Source organism: Oreochromis aureus, linkage group 9 (assembly GCF_013358895.1).
Source record: "Oreochromis aureus strain Israel breed Guangdong linkage group 9, ZZ_aureus, whole genome shotgun sequence".
Classification (NCBI taxonomy): domain Eukaryota; kingdom Metazoa; phylum Chordata; class Actinopteri; order Cichliformes; family Cichlidae; genus Oreochromis; species Oreochromis aureus.
This window is the reverse complement of record NC_052950.1, coordinates 27,433,290-27,454,962: the sequence shown is the minus strand read 5'-3', so window position 1 is coordinate 27,454,962 and position 21,673 is coordinate 27,433,290. Positions and strand designations below refer to the sequence as shown.

Below are 21,673 nucleotides of genomic sequence, written 5' to 3'. Positions count from 1 at the left end.
TCACGTCCTGGCTGCAGAGACAAGTGTGACATGACAGACTGTACACAGAAATGTGGACACTGACAAATGGCTGGGGAAATGTCCCCTTGCAAGAAATGCAGAGGACGTCATTATCTGCAACCCAGTAACACCGGAGCAGATAGAGAGGCGGTCAAACATAAAGTCAAAACAGAACTTAATTTCCGGTCGGCTAAAGCACAATATTAACGCTAATGTGTCTAATAAATACATCATACGCTGAACGCTATCATTTAGTTGCTACACAAACATGTGTTTAATGATATATAGGTCCTTGGTAGTTGCAGCTGCAAATGTAATACGAAGTCTAAAGACAAGCACATAAAATGCAAATTCATATTCACATTTTAATGTACTGTAACATCCAGGCAATTACACGCTGCTCTCGTTGCTCTGTATCCATGGCAGATTTGAGCTTTTGTTGTTCAAACATCACTCTAATGTTTGCTGATCAGTAGATGCAGATAATCTTTCTCAGTGATGACAAAGAGATATTCTGATCCAAAAATCTGGAACAACAAAATTCAAGGATTAGATTTCTGCACTGTTTGTTGAGAGGGGCAAATAAGGGGTAAATTAACCTCATATATAACCTCAAATATACAGTAATCTGAGGCTGTTACAGATTGTTAAGATATTTGCTAAACTTTTAAACCTCTGTTTAGGTGCAGCGAATTACTCAAACATTTATTCCTAAAGACCACCTTAAAAGTCTGGCTGCGTGGAAGAAACAACTAAAGGATAAGACTTCTGTAAAATCATATCAAGTGCTAGTTCATTGAGGTTTAATTGACATTGAAAATGCATATTCCATATGTAACATAGTTGAATAGAGTCAAGTTAAATCCCGCTAAATGGGACATTGGCGCCACCTACTGTTGAAAAAGTCACCCTGCACCATTCACACAGGGCAAGGGATTCTGGGTAATCCTCAGAATAATGGCGGATTCCTGCGAGGTAAGGAATGCACAAATGTCGTGGGGAGGAAAAATCATATCGCAGGCTTTTAAAGTAATACAGTCTGACCCGATTATTTTTGTTGTTTATACATCATTTGTTGCGGGTCATTTCTCCAGTCTTTATGTTGAATTGAGTGCACCTTTATGTGTGATTTCTTTATTGGGAAGAGAGGGAAAAAAGTTAGCTTAGTTAGCTAACTCTGTTGTTGCTTTCCCATTTAGACCTTGTGCTGCTTGCCCACGCCATTAAAAGAGAGCATTCTAACCTTTGCCTTTTTGTTGTGAATGCAGGTATGTGACTGTGCCACACTGTTTAGAGAATTTCAAATTGTTTCATGTACAGTTTTGAAATATATTTCTGTATTCCTTTCATTTCGGAAATTTAACATGCAATGTTAATGCTGTTGAGCTTTTTCTATTCTGGTTGTATAAATTTACCACTATACGATCACACTGCAAGTTGAAATGTAATCCTCAGAATAATGGCGGATTCCTGCGAGACCTTGTGCTGCTTGCCCACGCCATTAAAAGAGAGCATTCTAACCTTTGCCTTTTTGTTGTGAATGCAGACCAGAGAAGACACTACACAGAGGTCACATTGGTGCCGTGACTCGTTCATGACGCTGCTGGATCGGGCTGGTGTCTTCTCGTCGCAGCATCATCTTGGAGCATCGGCTTCCCTATTGTTTAGACTGTTGGGTAACGGAATCAAACTTTGGGGACTGTTGGATATACTTTCATATTGGCTTTGTATATTGCCGTATTGTATTAAGCCGGTCTTAGCTCTTTTCATATCCTGCTAGATATGGATCTGAGTGACTCTGATGACACCCCAAATGTGACTCCCCTTGGTGTGGGTAGGGGTAGAGGGTTCACAACTGTTCCTTTTTCACTGGGTGACTGTCGGGTGGGGCAAAGAGAAGCAGATAGTTCTTGTGGGCTTGTGGCTGAGTCGCAGTCAGTACAGTACACTAAGGCATCTACCTCAGACCCCCCAATAACTGATGTGAGTCTAGTCGACCAAATGAACGACATTGTGCAGCAAATTGGGCAACGCCTGGCTGATAGCATTCTGTCACACCTGACTCTGCCACACACTTCCAGCCCTGCATCTGCTACATATACATGTCCTGAGGGGGCGCATGAAACAACGGATCTCCCCTCCAGCCGCTCATTGGACCTCTCTCAAGTCCAGCTGGTGGCTCCACGACAGGTTAAAGACCCACCTGTGTTTCGGGGGGAGAGTTCGGACTCATTGTCTGTTGATGAGTGGCAGGAAGCCATGCAGAGTTACATAAAGAAGAGTGGCATTGTCCCAGAAAACCAAGCTGAGGAGATTTTGATGCATCTGAGAGGCAGGGCAAAAGATGTTGTGAAATTTGGTGTGAGGAATGGTGGAATTGATGTCCAGCATAATCCACAAGCTATCTACAGACTTCTGCACAAACATTTTAGTTCCACCCAGTGCTCATCTGTGCCTCTGGCTGACTTTTATTCCACCCTGCCGAAGGACCGGGAGGATCCATATGAGTATTGGCTGAGGCTGAACAAGGCTGCTGATGTTGTTGGCAACTGTCTTAAGGAGCAGGGGAAATCTTTTGAGAACTCTGGTGTGGAGGTTGCACGCATGTTCATCAGACACTGCCCCTGCAGAGACTTGGCTCTTATTTTTAGAACCAAAACATGTGATAAATGGTCAGCTCGTGAAGTTCAGGAGGTGCTGGATGAGTATCACCTGGGAAAGGGGTTCCAGTCTCCTCCACAGAAGGGTAACTGTGTCTATGTGAGTAAAGCAGAGGTTAGCACTAATGCTGCTCCTTGCTTGGCTGACCATGAGCAGAGACCAGCTGTGAGTCAGGATGGCCCTGCTATTGAGAGGTTGATCAGCATGCTAGAGAAGGTGCTGCTTCAAGGCCCAGGCTATGCTCGGGCTAATGCCAGGCGACAGAGTGCCCGACTTCCGAGAATACCGGGCTTGGATGACACACCATGTTCCATCTGCAGAGATGGCTCCCACTCCACACTCACGCACTGTCGGGAGAACAGATTGTGCTTCCTGTGTCACCTACCTGGTCATTCAAGACGTAACTGCCCGGAGGGCAAGTGTCCTCCTTCCAATGGTCATCAGGGAAACTGAATGATCTGCGTGGAGGGGAGGACAGCGCAGATCCAGCAAGTAAGCCTCCCACCTTGGACATGTCTGATATTAATGATTATGACACTTTGTATTCCACTTACAGTGGTATCGTCCCACCAAATAAAACACTGGTTGCACAGGGCTTGCATAGGCTCTCAAACACTGATAGCTTATTCTACTCTGCAGTGACTACTAGTAGTGGACAAGTTCTTAAAGCATTAGTGGACAGTGGATCTATGGCGTGCACCATAAGTGAGACAGTGGATGAGAAACTTTCGCAATCAATACCTGATATTGAGAGACGTTCAGCTGAAGACATTGTCATTGTTGGTTGTGGGGGTCACCTTGTTACGCCTTCTGCTATGTATGATCTTACAGTATCAATATATGGCTTTAAGGTGGTGATTCCCGTTCTGGTGGTTCCGGGTCAGGCTGATGACATGATTCTGGGCAGCAATGCGATAAAGTGGCTTATTTCGCAGTTAAAAATGACTGTTGGTACCCAGGATGATGCTTTTCCTCATTTGGCAACTTTGCTATCCTATTCTGATGACTGTAGTGGCAGAGCAATGCCTCCAAGTTTTGGCACTGCAAAGCTTAAGAGACGCGTCACCTTGCAGCCCTTGTCTGAACATTTAGTGTGGGCTAAGCTGCCTGCTCCTGATGCTTCAGCGGTGGGGAGTGCTGTCATTATTGAACCCACTCAGTCTCGATCCAAACCTGCACAAATCCTAGTGGGGCGAGTTGTCACTTCCTTGTTTGGGGATGGCTGGGTCCCTGTTAAAGTGGTGAATCCCTCCGAGAAGCCCCTCACTCTCAGGAGAAATGCTAAGGTTGCTGATGTGTCCCCCTGTCTTTCTGTGCAGGACTTACCTGAACCTGTTCAAATTCGATCCAGTACACAATACACACAGAACTCGTCGCCCTTTTTGAGATCAGAGCGCGGAGATGTCACAGCGCTTGTGTGATTTGGGCCTGCAGGACCTGGACCTCTCGTCCTGTGAAGTTTCCCCAGAATGGAGAGAGAGGCTGCTGCGACTCATTGAGCAGTATGAGTCCATCTTTTCAAGGCACAAAATGGACTGCGGTGAGGCTGCTGACTTTGTCCACAGAATCCGTCTGGTGGATGACAAGCCCTTCAGACTGCCATACAGACGGGTCCCACCATGCCATTATGAGAAGCTTCGCGCTGCTCTAGATGAGATGGAGGAGTCAAGGATAATCCGTAAGTCCCAGAGTGAATTCTCATCCCCCCTTGTCTTAGTTGTTAAGCCAAATGGTGACCTGCGCATATGCAATGACTTTAGATGGTTAAATGCAAGAACAGTTAAAGATGCACATCCATTGCCTCATCAGTCAGACGCCTCGCAGCACTTGGTGGGAATGTTTTTTCTACAATGGATCTCACATCGGGGTTTTACAATGTCAGACTCCACGAGGGCGACAAAAATACACGACTTTCTCCTCCCATTTGGCCTTCATGAATATAACAGGATGCCTCAAGGCCTGACAAATAGTCCTGCTACTTTTATGCGAATGATGATGTCCATTTTTGGTGATGAGAACTTCACAAGCTTGTTGTGTTATCTGGATGACCTTATGGTCTATGCCCCATCCGAACAGGTGGCTCTTGAACGTCTGCAGATGGTTTTCTCACGGCTTTCTGCCAACAACCTGAGGCTCTCACCTAAGAAATGCCACTTTCTTCAACGGTCTGTGAAGTTCCTGGGACACATCATATGTGGTGAGGGTGTGAAAACAGACCCGAGTAAAGTGCAGGCTATAGACAATGTGCAGGAAGCAGACCTGATGGAGTCTGACGGGGTGACACCATGTGCAAGGAAAATCAGGTCCTTCCTGGGGATGGTTCTCTACTACCATCATTTTATCGAGCGGTGCTCTGCAAAAGCTAAGCCACTGTTTGATCTTGTGGCTGAACCAGCTGCGCCACGCAAGAGAGGTAGAGGCCATAAGCCTAAATTTAAAAGGGGCCACGTGAAGCTGTCTCCAGCTGACTGGAATGATGAGTGCAGGGAAGCATTCAAGGCCCTAAAACATGAACTTGTGCATAGTGTCACATTAGCCCATCCAGATTTTACTGCACCCTTTATCCTTGCAGTTGATGCTTCCTTTGACGGCCTTGGAGCCGTCCTCTCACAGTTGCCCCCTGATGGTAGGATCGCCAGACCAGTGGCATTCGCCAGTAAGACCCTGTCACACTCTCAGCTTAACTATCCAGCGCATCGTTTGGAGTTTCTTGCTCTGAAGTGGGCAGTCTGTGACAAGTTTAGCCATTGGCTGAAAGGGAGCCACTTCACAGTGTGGACGGACAATAACCCACTGACGTACATCTTAACCAAGCCTAGGTTAGATGCATGTGAGCAACGATGGGTTTCGAAGCTTGCAGCGTACAGTTTTGAGCTGAAGTATGTCCCTGGCACCAAAAATGTTGTCGCGGATGCATTGAGTAGAGAGCCATTTGTCCAGTCGTGCATAGGCCACAGGCTAGTCACTGAACCTTATGCTGCCCTATTGAACCAAATGCACGGTCTGGTGGATGGGACTGTGCAAGATGTGTTTCGGTGTGCTGCAAACTGCCAGTTGGTTGTGGATCAATCTGAGGAGGAAGCTACCACTGTCCTAGCTAACCCTCAAGGTTCTCTCTTGTCACAGGATGTTTCTGCTGTGTTGGCTGCACATGACACTGGTGGTATCAGCCATGTGAGAGGTGTGGGATCTGATATCCCTCAGCTCCCAACTATTGCCCGTCCTGCCTGTACGCCGAGAAGTGAACTCACTAACCTGCAGGAACAAGATGAGGTTTTGGGCAGAGTTTTCTTTTATGTCCGGCGTCACAAGAGGCCTACCAGGCATGAACGTGCTGGCGAGTCCCGTGGTGTAATGAAATTACTCAGACATTGGTCCAGACTCTTGATTAAAGATGGTATGTTGTATAAGGTGAAGAAAGACAGGAACATGAACATGACGATTTACCAGTTTGTTGTCCCAGACACTCTGAAGACTGAAGTTCTCCGAGGCATCCATGATGCAGCGGGTCATCAGGGTCAAGTCCGCACCCTGTCTCTTGCCAGGCAGAGATTCTTTTGGACAGGGATGGAGCGTGACATCATCAATCATGTGAGAAGCTGTTTTCGTTGTGTGGTTGGGAAAACCCCGGAGCCGAATGACCGTGCCACACTGGAGAGCATTTGTACCACTGAACCGATGGAGCTAGTCTGCATCGACTTCTGGACTGCTGAACAGACTGACAAGAGGTGCGTTGATGTTTTGGTTGTCACAGACCATTTTTCCAAATTAGCGCATGCATTCCCTTGTAAGAATCAGTCTGCCAAGCAGGTTGCTCGCCGCCTGTGGAATGACTTTTTCTGTGTATACGGCTTTCCCAGACGTATACACTCTGATCAAGGAGCCAACTTTGAGAGTCAACTCATTAAGGAGCTCCTGGACATGGCTGGCATCCAGAAATCACACACCACTCCTTACCACCCAATGGGGAATGGTATTGTCGAGCGATACAACAGGACCTTGGGGAACATGATACGGGCTTTGCCCCCTCAATCCAAAGCCAGGTGGCCGCAAATGCTTCAGATGTTGACGTTCTGCTACAATTGTACTGAACATGAAACAACAGGTTTCGCACCTTTTTTTCTCATATTTGGGAGAATTCCTCGTCTGCCTGTTGATGTTGTTTTCCAGCATGTGCTCCCTGATGGTGCTGTTGTTGACCACAGTGACTTTGTCGCCCATTTGAAGCGTGACCTGTCTGAGGCTGCTCGCATTGCCAGGCAGAACAGCCGCATTGCCCAGGCCCGCCAGGCGAAGAATTATGACCGCAAGGCTAAGGGTGCGCCCCTCTCAGTCGGTGACAGAGTCTTGCTCGCTAATCGTGGTGAGAGGGGAAAGAGGAAGATTGCTGACAAATGGGAATCCACAGTTTTTGAGGTGGCGTCTGTGAAGCCTGACATCAATGTGTACCACATCAGAGACCCTGTGTCACTAAGGGAAAAAGTTGTTCACCGAAACCTCCTACTTCCTGTGAGTTTCCTTCCTGCAGAAATTGAATGCCTGCCAGTGTCGACCTGCCCCTCGGTTGCGGATAGCGGACAAGGTGAACCGGAACTTCCAGGTGATGTGCAGGATGGGGAGACGAAGACGGTCCGCTGGCTCATGCAGATGGACCAGGCGAGTGATAGGGACTCTGCGGTTGGTCAAACTGGTTGTTCTCTTGATGTGGCTTTGAGCATCCCAAACTCTGAGGCAGGATCGACTGTGGCTCCGCCTGCTGTGTGTGACCCGGTGGTTTCCAAGTTGCCCTCACCTGCCCCCTCTGTTGAATGTGTTGTGTCCCGGAGTGTCTCCTCGCAGCTTCTGGCGGAAGATGCTCAACATGTTCTTTCCCCTGATCTTGTGACTGACACTCGACTGAGTACAGAGGGCCATGTGGTGCGAACACAGCCACCACCTCTTTGTACTAGATCAGGTAGACCTGTGAAACCTCCAACACGTCTTATTTGTGAGATGAATGAACAACATGTTGATGATTCAGTGTCAACAGTTGACTCCTTGTTTTCATTTGTGCGTAATATGTTTTCAGGATAGATTACTAGGTGTTTTGCAAATGTGCTGTTACTCAGAACGTTTTGGGTAATACCTGCTTGGAGCAATGTTCACATCATGAGAGGTGTATACGGCATCTTTCGTATCTGGGTTGGCAGGGGAACTGGCCGCTCTCTTGCTTGCCTTATTCCATATGGAAAGTTTTTTTAACTGACTTGAACTATATTGTGCTCCCACGGTCACACTGTTATATTTTATGCATTGGACGTTTTCTGTTTTTCTGTTTGTCATGCCCCAATTTAGCAGGATTTAAGGGGGGTGTGTGTAACATAGTTGAATAGAGTCAAGTTAAATCCCGCTAAATGGGACATTGGCGCCACCTACTGTTGAAAAAGTCACCCTGCACCATTCACACAGGGCAAGGGATTCTGGGTAATCCTCAGAATAATGGCGGATTCCTGCGAGGTAAGGAATGCACAAATGTCGTGGGGAGGAAAAATCATATCGCAGGCTTTTAAAGTAATACAGTCTGACCCGATTATTTTTGTTGTTTATACATCATTTGTTGCGGGTCATTTCTCCAGTCTTTATGTTGAATTGAGTGCACCTTTATGTGTGATTTCTTTATTGGGAAGAGAGGGAAAAAAGTTAGCTTAGTTAGCTAACTCTGTTGTTGCTTTCCCATTTAGACCTTGTGCTGCTTGCCCACGCCATTAAAAGAGAGCATTCTAACCTTTGCCTTTTTGTTGTGAATGCAGGTATGTGACTGTGCCACACTGTTTAGAGAATTTCAAATTGTTTCATGTACAGTTTTGAAATATATTTCTGTATTCCTTTCATTTCGGAAATTTAACATGCAATGTTAATGCTGTTGAGCTTTTTCTATTCTGGTTGTATAAATTTACCACTATACGATCACACTGCAAGTTGAAATGTAATCCTCAGAATAATGGCGGATTCCTGCGAGACCTTGTGCTGCTTGCCCACGCCATTAAAAGAGAGCATTCTAACCTTTGCCTTTTTGTTGTGAATGCAGACCAGAGAAGACACTACACAGAGGTCACACATACATATTCTCAAATATAATTGGATTCAAATAAAGTCCCAACCACTCGGCAGATTTAAAAACCTGTAGTCCAACAAAATAGTATACAGCCAACTCACAACAACCTGTTTCACGAGCCCGAATAGTGTGTGATTGTATGGCGAAATAAATAAAACAAATTACATCCTGACATTAAAGGAAAATGATGAAACCTTTCATTTGACTTGTTTTACACATATTATAAGCATGACAAGTCAATATTTACGTGTACGACATAGTCAAGCCGTCTGCTGTGGAACTGGCTGCACATGAAAATGAAACTTGCCTTTACAGCTCCCTTACTTTGAGATATAGCTTGAAGAAACATATTTTTCTGTAGCTGCATGCCTGTTTTCAGCTCAGTGACTTTCTGAAGCCTCTGTTCCCTGTCCATCGCTCCATATCTCTGCTGGTGTGTGGACTGAGAACGACGACTCAAATTATGTTCTTTGAAAAAAGTGATCATCTCGTGGCAAATGGATAAACAGGCCTCTCTTTTACATCCGGTAAAGATGTGGGCTATTCAGTCCTGTGCGTCTTTTGAAATTGTCCGCCTTCAGCATCAGCTTGCCTTACTTTGTGCCATGCTGTGTTAGCTAGCTTGTTACCTTGCAAGTTCAGTGGAGGTAAGCCTGTCTCTGTGCAGACCACAGCTAGACAGCTAGTACAAGTCATTACCTCTTTTATCTTTTGCAGATCCCGGGAAGAAAAGCTGCATGTCAGTAGGTAATGGGGATCCTAATAACAATAAACTGCTGCCATAGATTATTTTTATCTTGACCAGTCTCTGATCAAGCAGGTAGTCATTTTTAATTTTAGAGAGAAGAATATCATGATAGATGCAGGTTTGATTACTGGCAACTTTAAATTTGTGCCTCAGTGGTCACAAATGAAAAGCCATACAGCCCACGGTAACTGTAAGTTGTTGTGTGGCCCTTGTAGCCGCTGCAGGGTAAATTACTTTGTGCAGTTAGGATGTAAAACACAGAGTCACTTTCATGGCTCGCTATGTGGAACAAGTGAACAGTTTGCCTTGTCAGCAAAAAAAGTTCCAGCTGGTATAACTATGCAGAGTGAGTATGCGTGACTGTATTCAGTACTGTAGGCGACAGGTAAGATCAAAAGAGAAATAGAAAGAAATACAGGCCTGTATAGAAATATGAAAAAATCAGCGATTCAAATGTAGATCAGAGTTGAGTGGCAGATCTTTTGGCTCGTGCATGACTCCAGAAAAAGCCTCTTTTAACTTATTCATGCAGTACTATGCTGTAAAACGTGTTTACAGTAGTAGTCTTGCAAAGATGACTGTAAAATCAGGCTTGTGTTTTTAATTAGGATCCATGTGGATACACACAAAATTCTGATATTTAATTTAAAAACAGGTTCTTCAATTATAAATAATGATTTAGCCCAGTATGATATATATATATAAAGAAGAAGCGGAGCCCAAAGCATTTTCCAAAACAGTGACAAAGCACATTTATTTTTGCAAAAATACTAAGACATATTTTAATGGATTTAAATAGTTAGCTTAAAATAAAAAATAACTAAAACAACATCCAAATGGATTCTACTGCAGCGCGAACCTGACAGGAGCCAACGTGAATGAATAATGAGTAACATGTTGTAACAGCAGCAGCTTGGAAAGAACTCAATACACAAAACAGCTTTTTGTGTTCCTTCTACCTCAGTGATGCTGGAAATACAATCACCAAAAAATAATTAAAGTCAGGAGCTGATATTCTTTAGGAGATCTCTCCGGAGCCAATGTTTTGTCTGTATTGCAGACAGTTATAAAATGTAGCAAAGTACTACGGTGTAATGAGCATGCGGAACATATGCAAATGGACATTTACGGTATACTGGTTCAATAACTCATAGTGACACAGTTACAGGAATGTATTCATCTGTCTTTTTAATGACTCTCTTTAAGGTCCCCTAGCTATTCATGGAAAAACGTCAAATGAAACTTAATTGTTCTTTATGTGACAGAAAAAGAGTAAAGATTTTAACATCATATACAATACTGTACATAGTGATAGGCATTGATTTCTGCTGGCAGAGATTTCCATCTTGTTGTTTTCAGCGTGACTTTTACCACCGTTACAGCCCTGGCCTTTTCCAAGTCAATTCTGGAAAACTTTTTTAATTCCATTAAGTGTATCTCTCAGCTAAAGTGCTTGACAATCAATAGTCAACCAGACCGTGAAAGTGACCAGACTTGTTCAAATAAATATGATCTTACTGTTGATACTTTTAATTCGTTCTCTGGAAGCTTTCCTTTGTTTTCAAAAGCTTATTGCATGCTGGCTACTGGTATCTGCCTGTCAATGTCTGACTATGCCGACAGATTCAGACTTGGAGGCATCGTAGCGTGATCCATAGCGTGACTGGGGTCAACCTGAGGGAGACAGGTGTCAGGGGGACCAACAGGTCCCATGTGGGCAGAGGTTCACCACTAATGCCCCGAGGGCTCCTTTGTGAAAAGCGACAGGAGGGGAAGAGGCGGGCTGAATACTGATGATGTCAGCTTCCATGTGCACAGACTGAAACTGAAAGCAGCAGGTGGTCGGAGAAAAGAGGGCATGGATGCGATATTCTGTTTATTTCCATATTACCTGAAGAACTGGAAAACCTAATCTCAAAATTTTATGCACTACTTGCATCATTTTAAACAAAGATTAAATACATCAAATGGTGACTTGCAGAAAACTGAGAGACTCTTTTTAATTAGAGCAGGCATGTAGAGAGAATATAATTTGGGTGCTTATCAGCACAGTGCAGCTGGATACAGCAAATTTATCACAGTTGCTCACATCTCTGTGATAAGGTGTTCCTCCTCGGCCTGGTGTATATTCAAATAAGACACTGAGTGAATCCCGGTAAGCTGTCTGACAGATTGTTATTGCCAACAGAGTGAAACAAGCAACTTGTGAGTCATTCTTCACACCCCTTTGCATTTACTACCCTGCAGAATACTCCTTTATTCTCTACTTTCCTGTATCGAGAATGTGTTTCATACCATCAGAAAATTTTTGGATTAGTGTTGAGATGATTTTTCTCGAGCTGTACGCCGGCACTGAGAGAGAAGGTCAAATACGTGGAAGTCTTTGTTTGCATCTCAGGTACAGCAGTTTGGAGTAAGTATGTTATAAAGCAACAGCACAAAGGTCCCAGTAGGGTCAAAGTGACAGAAATGTCAAGCTGGTTTAAGCAAAGCATATATTGTAGTATTGTTCATACTACAGATCTGTGCTAGGGAAAAAATATTCTGAGAGATGCAGAATTGTGCTCTGCTTTTTCCAATTAGTGCAATTGTAATTGTTTTAAACTTTTGCAAAAATGAATAATAAAAAAATAATATTGTACTCACATTGAGATTCTGATAATATTAAGAAATGTATTAAATGTTTATTTAAAAAATAGCAGTATTACCAACTACTCTGCATTATTTTCCGAGAAATTAAATTATTATTCCAAAATCTTTCAAAAGAAGGAAAAGAAAAAAATGAAAACACAAAAGCAGCCCTGCTTTTCTAAATAAATGAAAAAACTGAAAATTCTGCACGAAGCTCTTACCTGCATTGAAAAGGCTTCTGGTGACTGCTGCTAATAAGCCTGACATACCAACAAGGCTTTAGGATTTCAAATACAGGCTGAAGAAAGCTGAGGATGTATGGTATTAAGGTCACATATCAAATTATTGCAGCTAACTGTTTGCCTGAACACATCTGACAGAAGACAGCTAATTAAATGAACACGGGCAACTACAGTCAACAAAGTGATAACAGCGTCTCAGTGTCTTAAACCCAAACCCAAATAAAACAAGATTGAATTAAACAAACTGCCCATTCTTTGTTTCATGAACTTTGGTTTCTGAGATAATCCATGTATTCATTTTTCTTTTCTTTTTTTAAATAGCCCCCCTGTGCTTCCACAGGTAGCATGTTCTTAAGGCTACATCAGACACAGAGGTACAAACAGTGATGTAGCAAGCAGAGATCACAGAAAGTCAAAGACAAACAGCAGTGAAGTGAAATAACATGAAGAACAATGGTGACGTGAAGTGGGAGTGTCCTGTGTTACACTTTTCTCAATGACTGAAGTAAACACCAATGAGAGTGAAGGATACTATCTGACATATGACAGGATGCTAAAATATATTTGTGGTTGCAGGTCGGCGATCCCCTTGCAACCCCTGCTCACTAAGTAAGAGTCTTCATTCTCCTAATTTTTGGGAAATGATTGCAGGAAGCTGCTGCCAGTCGCTATGTGAAAGCGGCTGCAACAGGGTACAAGGGTATAAACCTTCCTGCTTTGATCACTAACAGGTTGCTGCAATTACCTGTAGTTTGCATGGAAGATTTTTTCTGCAGTATACTACTTACATTAAATTTAGGCCACCGACTGCTGTCTTCAAAGCTATGTGCTGAATTATGTGCTTTCTTTTATACTATACATGTGATACAGGGCAACTGAGTTGAGCCACAAAACTAAAATGTTGGACAGTCGGATGCTTGGTAGACGTTATGATATTATTAGGAAAATCCAAGGTTTTTGAAACTGTTCACGTCTAGTGGCATGTTATCATTGCCTCTTTCAGATTCCATTACAATTTCACATTATTCTTGCATGTTATTTATTAACTCTTGGGTGAAGCAGTGCCACCAGTAGTTGCAGCTTTAGCTGAGTTACACTCCTATTCCCCCAGGCAAGTGTGAAATAACTCGGAAATATCCACTCCAAGGGGAAGGTGAAGGAAATGAAAAAGATGACACCTTCACACCTTCAGCTCTTTTGCAGTTCTTTGCCACTGAGTTGGATGTTGGCTTTGAGATGAATGCTGTTGAAAAGAGCTGTATGAAATTTGTGCATTCATTTTTTCAATGTTTTGATGCACACCTGATGAATTATTTCAGGTTTTGCTGTTGTGTGAGAATACAACATATATACCAAGAGCTTTCTGAACTTTTTAGATACCTCCCATATTCACTGCATCAGGATAGCAGATGCCCCACAGTGGCTTTAAAAAGGGTGTGAATGATCTTGATCTTTGAATTAGTGTCTGAGGATATAATCTCTGTAATACCAGCATATGAATTATAAAGAACAAGATTTCTCTGTAAAATCTATGGTTAAAATTTAGAAAAGTCAAACAGCTTGTCTACGTAAACAGAAATGTTGTTATGGTTAAAAGATTGTGACTGCTGAAGAAAATCTCAGCTAAACGCTGTACACCTCTGCATACAATATTTTGTATGCATTGCAAACAGATATAAAATGTATTATAATAGCATAAAAAGGCCAAATGCAATGAAAGTGCATTTACAGTAGGTATACTGTATACCTATACAATATATAGGTATACAATGAACCTCATACGTTGATTTCTATCTATCTATGATAATAAATAAGGCAAAGTTTAACAGTTTAATTTAAAAGGAATTGCATCATTTTCTCTTACGGTGACATACAAATTATACAACCTCGACAGATATCAAGACCAATTAAATTACATCTGTTTGAAATGACTCAAAGCCCAATTAAATTTAATGCAACAAGGTAAAAGTCATTCTGTCAAAATCAGCATGTGCTCCTTCACATTAACACATTAAAAGCCCTCCGCATCAAGTCTGTATTTGACAAATACATGGAGGCATGTGAGCATGAGGACCATGTGACACATTTTCACAGGCATGTCTTTGGATTGCTGTGTTACACCTGTAAATAATTTCATCATCCAGATTGATGGACGTCAGACCTTCCCAAGTAATACAGCAGCCATCTGGTGAGTCTTAGCGCTGTGATAGAAAAATTGCTACTGCTCCAGTAAAGTACTGATGTGAGAGTCTCTACAGGAAAGGCGAATGCTAGTCAAGATTGTTCTTGTTTTGACAAACACAGCAGTATTGACTTTGAGAGTGAATTATGATGACCTCTGGTGTAGGGATGTCAGCCACACCAGCAGAGAGAGTTAAGTCCTTCTCTCTGAGTTCCACAGAGTCTGAAATGCCTCTGGAACACAAACACATAAAAATCCAGTGAGCAGAGTGACTCAGAAGGATTTCTTAAAGATTAAATACTTGTGCCCTTGCAGTTTAAGTCACTAGTGATTGTCCAACAGTGTTTTTTTTAGGCATGTGAGAGCTTTGCGATTAGATCTTTTTCCATCTGTGTGTGGGGGTATATTTATGGCACCCTTTGAAGACACTTTTCTCTGGCACATTACCGTGCCATTAAATATTCTAAGGGCTGAAAAAAAGCAGATTTTACTGACAAGTTAAACACAAGCTGTGTGTCACAGCCAGTGCGATGTTTATTATTAGTATTTGTTTTGCATGGATTCCCAAGACCTGTTGCTGACTCTAAGCCTGGGGGAAGCTTTGGTGCTGCAGCATTTTCTGTGATTTTACACTTCACTTGGCTGTACAGCTAAGAGCAAGATAAAACAACACATCTATCCAAGGCCTGGGAGTCTGTTTCATACCTATCATTTCTCCCTCAAAGGACAATGCACCCATGAGGGAACGCCTCAATGATTACAAAATAAATCGCACAGGCAAGAGACCACATGAGCGGAGCAGAAAAATATGAAAGAGCACACAGTGTGTGTGTGCGTTTTAGGCCAGATATTAGTAAGTCATGTGAGACCAAACTGAAATAAAGTTTAATGGATGATTAATCGCTGTCCACAGTGAGGGGTGTGACTGTTTAGTGGGGCATGTAAGATAGGTTAAAGGATTAAGGAGAGGACCAGGTGGCACTTAGGCCCCTAACAGGGCTCTGTTTGTGATCGTGCCAGAGCAGCAGCTTAAGACCTTTTCTGATTAGCAGTCACAGCAGGCCACTCCCTCTGCAAATGTTAACTTTACATGTACATTTATCTGCTGCAGTACTTTCTTTATTGCAGCGAGTTTCCTTTTGCCTTCAGCATAGTGGAAGTTTGCCTCTAAAAGTTTTGACTTTGGCTTGTTTCGATTCATATTGTTTAAAAGTAAACTTTTCCACAGTGGTTTAGACAAAGGAGAACAGTGAACATCAATAACCCTCACGCCCTTACAAGGATTTTCAGCCTAGATGAGGAAAAACTCTTGTCATATTGATTGTTTTCTCTTCATACTTATCATATTTCATTTTGTCCGTGTTTCCACAGTTAATATTCCTAGTACAGAATGACAGATCGTATGGGGTTTCTTTTTATCTCTCACACACTGAAGTCAAGCAGAGCAGAAGAATAATAAAAGACAGTTCATAATATCAGTCATTGTGAATCACAGCTTCTAAGCATATCCACGGAATCTCAGCGCTAAAATGCAGACGTCTCTTCGCAGGCAATAAATATTTCTGTAAAGCACTCAGTATCTCCGACTCACTAAATATATCTTTCCTTCTCTCGCCAAATAAAGCTCCACACTGTAGCTCTTTAGGCAATTTCTCCTTCCTGCCAGTTTTTTGTAGTGAATGCCAACAGCAAACAAAAATATGTTATTGGCCGGCACAAGTGCATCGCAATCCATCATAAACGTGTTACTGTTTTAAATGCATATAATCATCAGTTATACTCATAACTTAAATAAAGGTAGCTTTTGGGTTCATTATACAAATGTCATGTTATAGATAAAAATGGGTGTAATTCCTAAACAGCTAGCTTAATACCTTGAATTAAAGGTGAAAGTCAGTTTTCAGCCACATTGCAACTGTTTGATTTAGAAACCACTGTAAGGTGTACAGTCTGAGAAAGACAGAACGGATTATATTGTGGTTATACAGAAAGTTTGCAGAGTGCCTATGTCATTTAACAGTTAAATTGACATTTCGCAAGAACTATTTGTTGAGCAACTTGCGAATTTTAGTTTCACATCTATCAGGTTCTCGATGTGTTCTGAATTAAAAATACATAGAAATCATACCTTTCTCTTTATTTAAATTGCAATAGATTTGCAATTTTTGCTATTTTATCAGACTTTGCAAACAGGTTGCCAATAATTGCCGTTTTGCCTTTAATCACAATCTAACAGACTGATAGCAGATGGACTTTGTTTTACTGTTGCGACTTGCGACCCCGAAGGAAAGTTTTTCCACATGCATGGTTATGTTGTGAAGCAAAACTGAAATCCTAGCCGAACCAAATAGTGTTTGGAACCATAAACCCACCATGTAGAGTGTGAATGTGATAGCAACAAACGGAAAACTCCCAAGGACATGAACCACTGTCTCCTGGCCAAGAAACCTTTGAATTAAGCAACTACAACCTTTTTACTTCCTTTTGCACACACTGGGCAACTAATTATTTGATCCCCTGCTGAATTTAAGTTTTTCTAATGAATAAATAAACACTCTTTAATTTTTGTTGTAGCTTCATTTTAAAGGATGAAAAAGAATATCAACCAAAAATCCCGAACAAAAAAAAAAATACATTACATAAAAGATATACATTGATTTACATATAATTCAATGAACTGAGTATTTGATCTTCAATTGAAACATGACTTAGTACTTGGTGGGAAAAAAAAACCTTTTTGGAAATCACAGCAGTGAGCAGTACCTTTCTTGGAACTGGTCACCAGGTTTGCACATATCTTAGGAGGGATTTTGGCCCGCTCTTCAATCAGCTCCTTCAACAGATTCTCTATAGGACTGACCTCCGGAGAATGGCACAGCCACTCCATGATGTTAACATGCTTCTTTTTTATTCACTCCTTTATTGCCTGGGCAGTATGTTTTGTGGCATCGTGCCGGAAGTCTCACCTCCTGCTCACTCCTAACTGGTCACGGCAGATAGCTGCCCTTCCCTGAGCCTGGTTCTGCTGGACATTTCTTCCTGTTAAAAGGCAGTTCTTCCTTCCCACTGTCACCAAAATGCTGGTTTATAGGGGGTCATATGATTGTTGGGGTTTTCTCTGTTCTCTTTGTATTATTGTAGGGTCTTTACCTTACAATATGGTGCCTTGAGGCAACTGTTGTCGTGATTCTGCGCTACATAAATAAAATTGAATTGAATTGTCTTCAGTGTTGGCTGAGGGAAGGAGGTACTCGTCCAAGATGTTAAGGTACATGGCACTGTCCATCGGCCCCTGCAGTAAGGTTGTCATGTACCCTAATGTAAAAAATAAATAAAATTGCAGCAGTTGGAGTTGATGCCAAAGAGCTAAATTTTTGTTTCATTTGACCGCATCACTTTCTCCCAAGCCATTTCTGAATAATGTAGATGTCTCTTAGCTTACATAAGACAAGCCTGTAAATGTGACTTATTGGGCAGTGGTACCTTGTGGGTCAGTCATTACAGCGTAGTGGTGTTCTTGGTGACTGTGGTCCCAGATGCCTTCATATCATTGACAAACATGCAGTTTTCGGCTGATCTTGCCTGGAGCTCCAAACTGAGGGTGACATATGGTCATCAACAGTGTCACCAAGCATCTTCCTGATGGTCTTTTAGCCCGTTCCAGCCTTGTGCAGGTCTAAAATCTTGTCCCTGACATTCTTTAACAGCTCTGGCCTTGCCCATGGTGGTGGAGAGGCTGAAGTGGAAGCTGATGCTTTGATAATTTGTCCCAATTAAAATAAAACTACCATAAAAATTAGAGACTGTTCATTTCTTTGTAAGTGAGCAAACTCAAATTTGAGCTCTGCAAATTCAGCAGGGGCTCAAATAATGATTTCACCCTACTGTATAGCTATGGCCTGCTTGTGATGGCCCCAGCGTCAAAGGACAGCTTGTGCATAGCTCTCTGATGCCAGCAGTTTCTCACAGAACAGCAGTAATTGACAGTGTGGGATGAGAAAGCAGTGGTGCAAACTGATGTTTAACACAACCTGTATCATTTTTGCCTCTGTTCTTCTTGCTTGCTTTTAAGAAACACTTGTATAATCTGTGACATGTAGAGTGTGAAGAATATGATTACTCTGTTATTGACCCACCAAAGATACAAAGGTACTCAGAAGCATTTAAGGCATCCATTTCATTTCTGTGCTTCTCACAATTATAGGTTGCTTCTGCACTAAACTTTCCACTCAATTGATGGTTAGGGCCCGAGGTACATGGAAAAGACAAAAAATTATACGGACTGGAGACTGTTCACCCATGCGTGACTGACAACCCAAGACTACAAGCACTATTTTTTTTAATGAATGCGCAGTAGTAACTTTATGGTTTATTTACTCTAAAAGAGAACAAAAAGATTCATGCCTACATCAAACCATCAATACATGAACTCAATTTTGCAGTAAGAGTAACCAACTGTAAAGCTCAGGTAATGTAAAATCCACACTAGGAGGAAGGCAGGTTGGCTGTGATTTAAGTTGCAGCAGTGAGGCTGAGATTTTTAACACAGGTTACATATGCAATACTTGCTTTTCTTTCAGCTTTTCTTCCTGATTGAAACAGTTGTGTTGTTTTTAATCTTCTTTTTCTAGAAGTAGAGTTTGCTCTTCCTGTATGCAATATGCAGCTCTAGAATTGTCCATGTCTGCAACTGGCCATCTAGTGCCAACCTAACTAACCAACAACAGTAGGTTTTGTTCATGTTATACATTTGGATCCATGGTACATGTTATTTTTCTCATTTTTATTGGAAAATCCATTTCCAAATACCAAGTTCCAAAAAACTTGAAGAATGCTTCACATGATTTGAGGTAATTACATCATAATGGATACATCCTTTTGAAATAAACCATATTTGTGTGTTTCTGTGTGTATAATAGTCAAAAGACAAAAAAATTGTGTTGTTGACAAATGTTCTTTATCATCTTTTATCACTTGCCTGTGCTGAAATATGGGCTATACGCACATTGGACCACTATCACTCATCTTGAAACTTATCAAGATAAGTCAACCATTCTATCAACTTTGGCAACCAAAATCTAATGATGTCTGGTGGCCAGCCTGGCAACCATTTATAAAGCTTCCCATCAGGCCCTGAAGTCTTACATTATTTAGCTGAGACAGCAGCTTGGCTGCGCCAGCGTTAACAGGAAGGGCACTGAGAGACAACAGCTGACAGAAAGCCAAAAACTTAACTAATGCCTCATATGAATTCAAAGTCAAAGGGATATGCAGTAGCATAACAGAAGTGTGCAGAAATAAAGTGGTTTATGCAACCGTTCTGTGCACATGTCATTTTAACATCCCTGTCAGCTCATTTCAGCATGCAACATATGTGAACTATCATGCAGAAAACCTCCAAACTAACTCAAAATTAAATCTCAACACCTGTATTTTTAATAAGCTTTATTTCTTCTTCATTTTGATTTTTTTTTTTAAATTCACACTTTGAATATCAGTAATTCAAAGTGAGAAAAAAAGAAAGTGAAAGCAAATTCAGAGATCTCCTCAACAGCAGATTATAGCATCTGGGCTTCTGTCAATTAATGACATGTCAACAATTGTTTGGCCTTGCATTATTCATGTCAGAGCAGTAATAAATAATGAGCCAGGTAAATTAAGAAAACTCTCAGCTCAACAGTCCTTTCCCCGATGCTTCTCGGGGCTTTTAACCTCTAGACGGTGTCATTTCTTTCCGTCCAGTGAGAGCGTGCTTGTTACTGCAGGAACAAGGTCCCCAAACGAAGGGATATTATTAAGGACTTGAGAGACAAGGTAGACGAGATGAGGGGCACAGTGGCAGGATTGTGTTTGCAGAAGATTAAGGCCCTTCAGGATGGAAGGATGATGGATGGACGGGAGTCCTTCATCCATCAGGGCCTGTTTACATCACCTTTAAACAGGCCAACCATGCCAAGTGTCTTTCTCTCCGCTCTCCCTTAAAGGGGCCAGCTTCAGGTTCGACCTGCCCCTTACACCAGTTCCAATCATTACCATGACGGATCACATGGGAGAGCATATATGTAAGTGACAAGACGTATGGAGCCATTTGCCAAAGCCTTTATCCACTTGTCATAGTTTTTGTTTCCTGCTGAATCTGCGTGTTCTTGGTGTATTGCAGCTGCAGTTGTAACTTGTCATTTCCCCTACATAATGTACATCATTCATAAATGACACAAAGCTGTAAACATGTCACAATTTAATGGCCCATTGTCTGTTTGGTTTGAATAAGGCCCAAATGAGACATAGCTGGCTGCTTCCTGCCATCTTAGCTTTCTAGCCATTATCAGCAGTGAGACTCTTTTATCCGATGCTTACTCTTTCATTTCATGGGCTGTCTGTTTGAAACATGAAGCATGTTTTCAAAGACAATGCTCCACTATAGGAATTCAAAGTGGACTGCTGAATAGCTCCCACCAACTCACAAAGAGCACCCTTAGTTTTGAATCTCAAACTGATTTTTATTAGAAATTCCAGTCTCATAAAAATTCCTTTTGAGGATGGTTTATAGAGTTTCCCTATATTTATAATGAGTATTTTTTTTTTCCTGTTTTAAACCCACATCTCAAATTCAGTTTGAAGTAGTAGTTTTCTGTGGAGATACAGTATTTCATGGCTCTATTCACATGATGCAGACATCTTAAACTTAAACTTTTCAAATCAAATCTGGGAAGAAAAAATCTTGACTAATGTTTTCTGAGTGCTAACAATAAGCCCACATGCATAACAGTTTAACATATTTAGTTTTAGAGTGGTGCGCTGATTTCATCTACTTTAAAATACTTTCCTTGAGAAAGAGATGTTTTCTGAAGAGCTACATGAACAGAAATTAGGCTGGTGCCAAATATTCTCTCGGTTCAGCCCAACAGCTCGAAAGGGGTCATTACAGAAACTCTCTTATCTTTATCTTTCTAAGCAAATATGATTTTTCACCATGTCTTAAAAAATGTTGGTATAAAGATATTTCTCTCTGAAGTTCTGTATAAAGTAAAAACACTCCACAGAAGAGATGCCAATATTCTTTTGAAGCTATGATAATCTTGACCTTTCCCTTTACACTCATTTACTCATTGTCA

At 41.8% G+C, this 21,673-nt stretch overlaps 1 protein-coding gene across 1 annotated transcript; it reads left to right on the top strand.

The window, feature by feature from the left end:
* Positions 1-848: 848 nt before the first annotated feature.
* On the top strand, positions 849-4,034 carry LOC120441684. The gene is made up of 2 exons (XM_039616936.1): positions 849-975; positions 1,200-4,034. Exon 2 carries the CDS (start codon positions 1,783-1,785, stop codon positions 3,112-3,114), a length of 1,332 nt encoding a protein of 443 aa, XP_039472870.1. The 5' UTR covers positions 849-975; positions 1,200-1,782; the 3' UTR covers positions 3,115-4,034.
* The last annotated feature ends 17,639 nt before the right edge of the window (positions 4,035-21,673 follow it).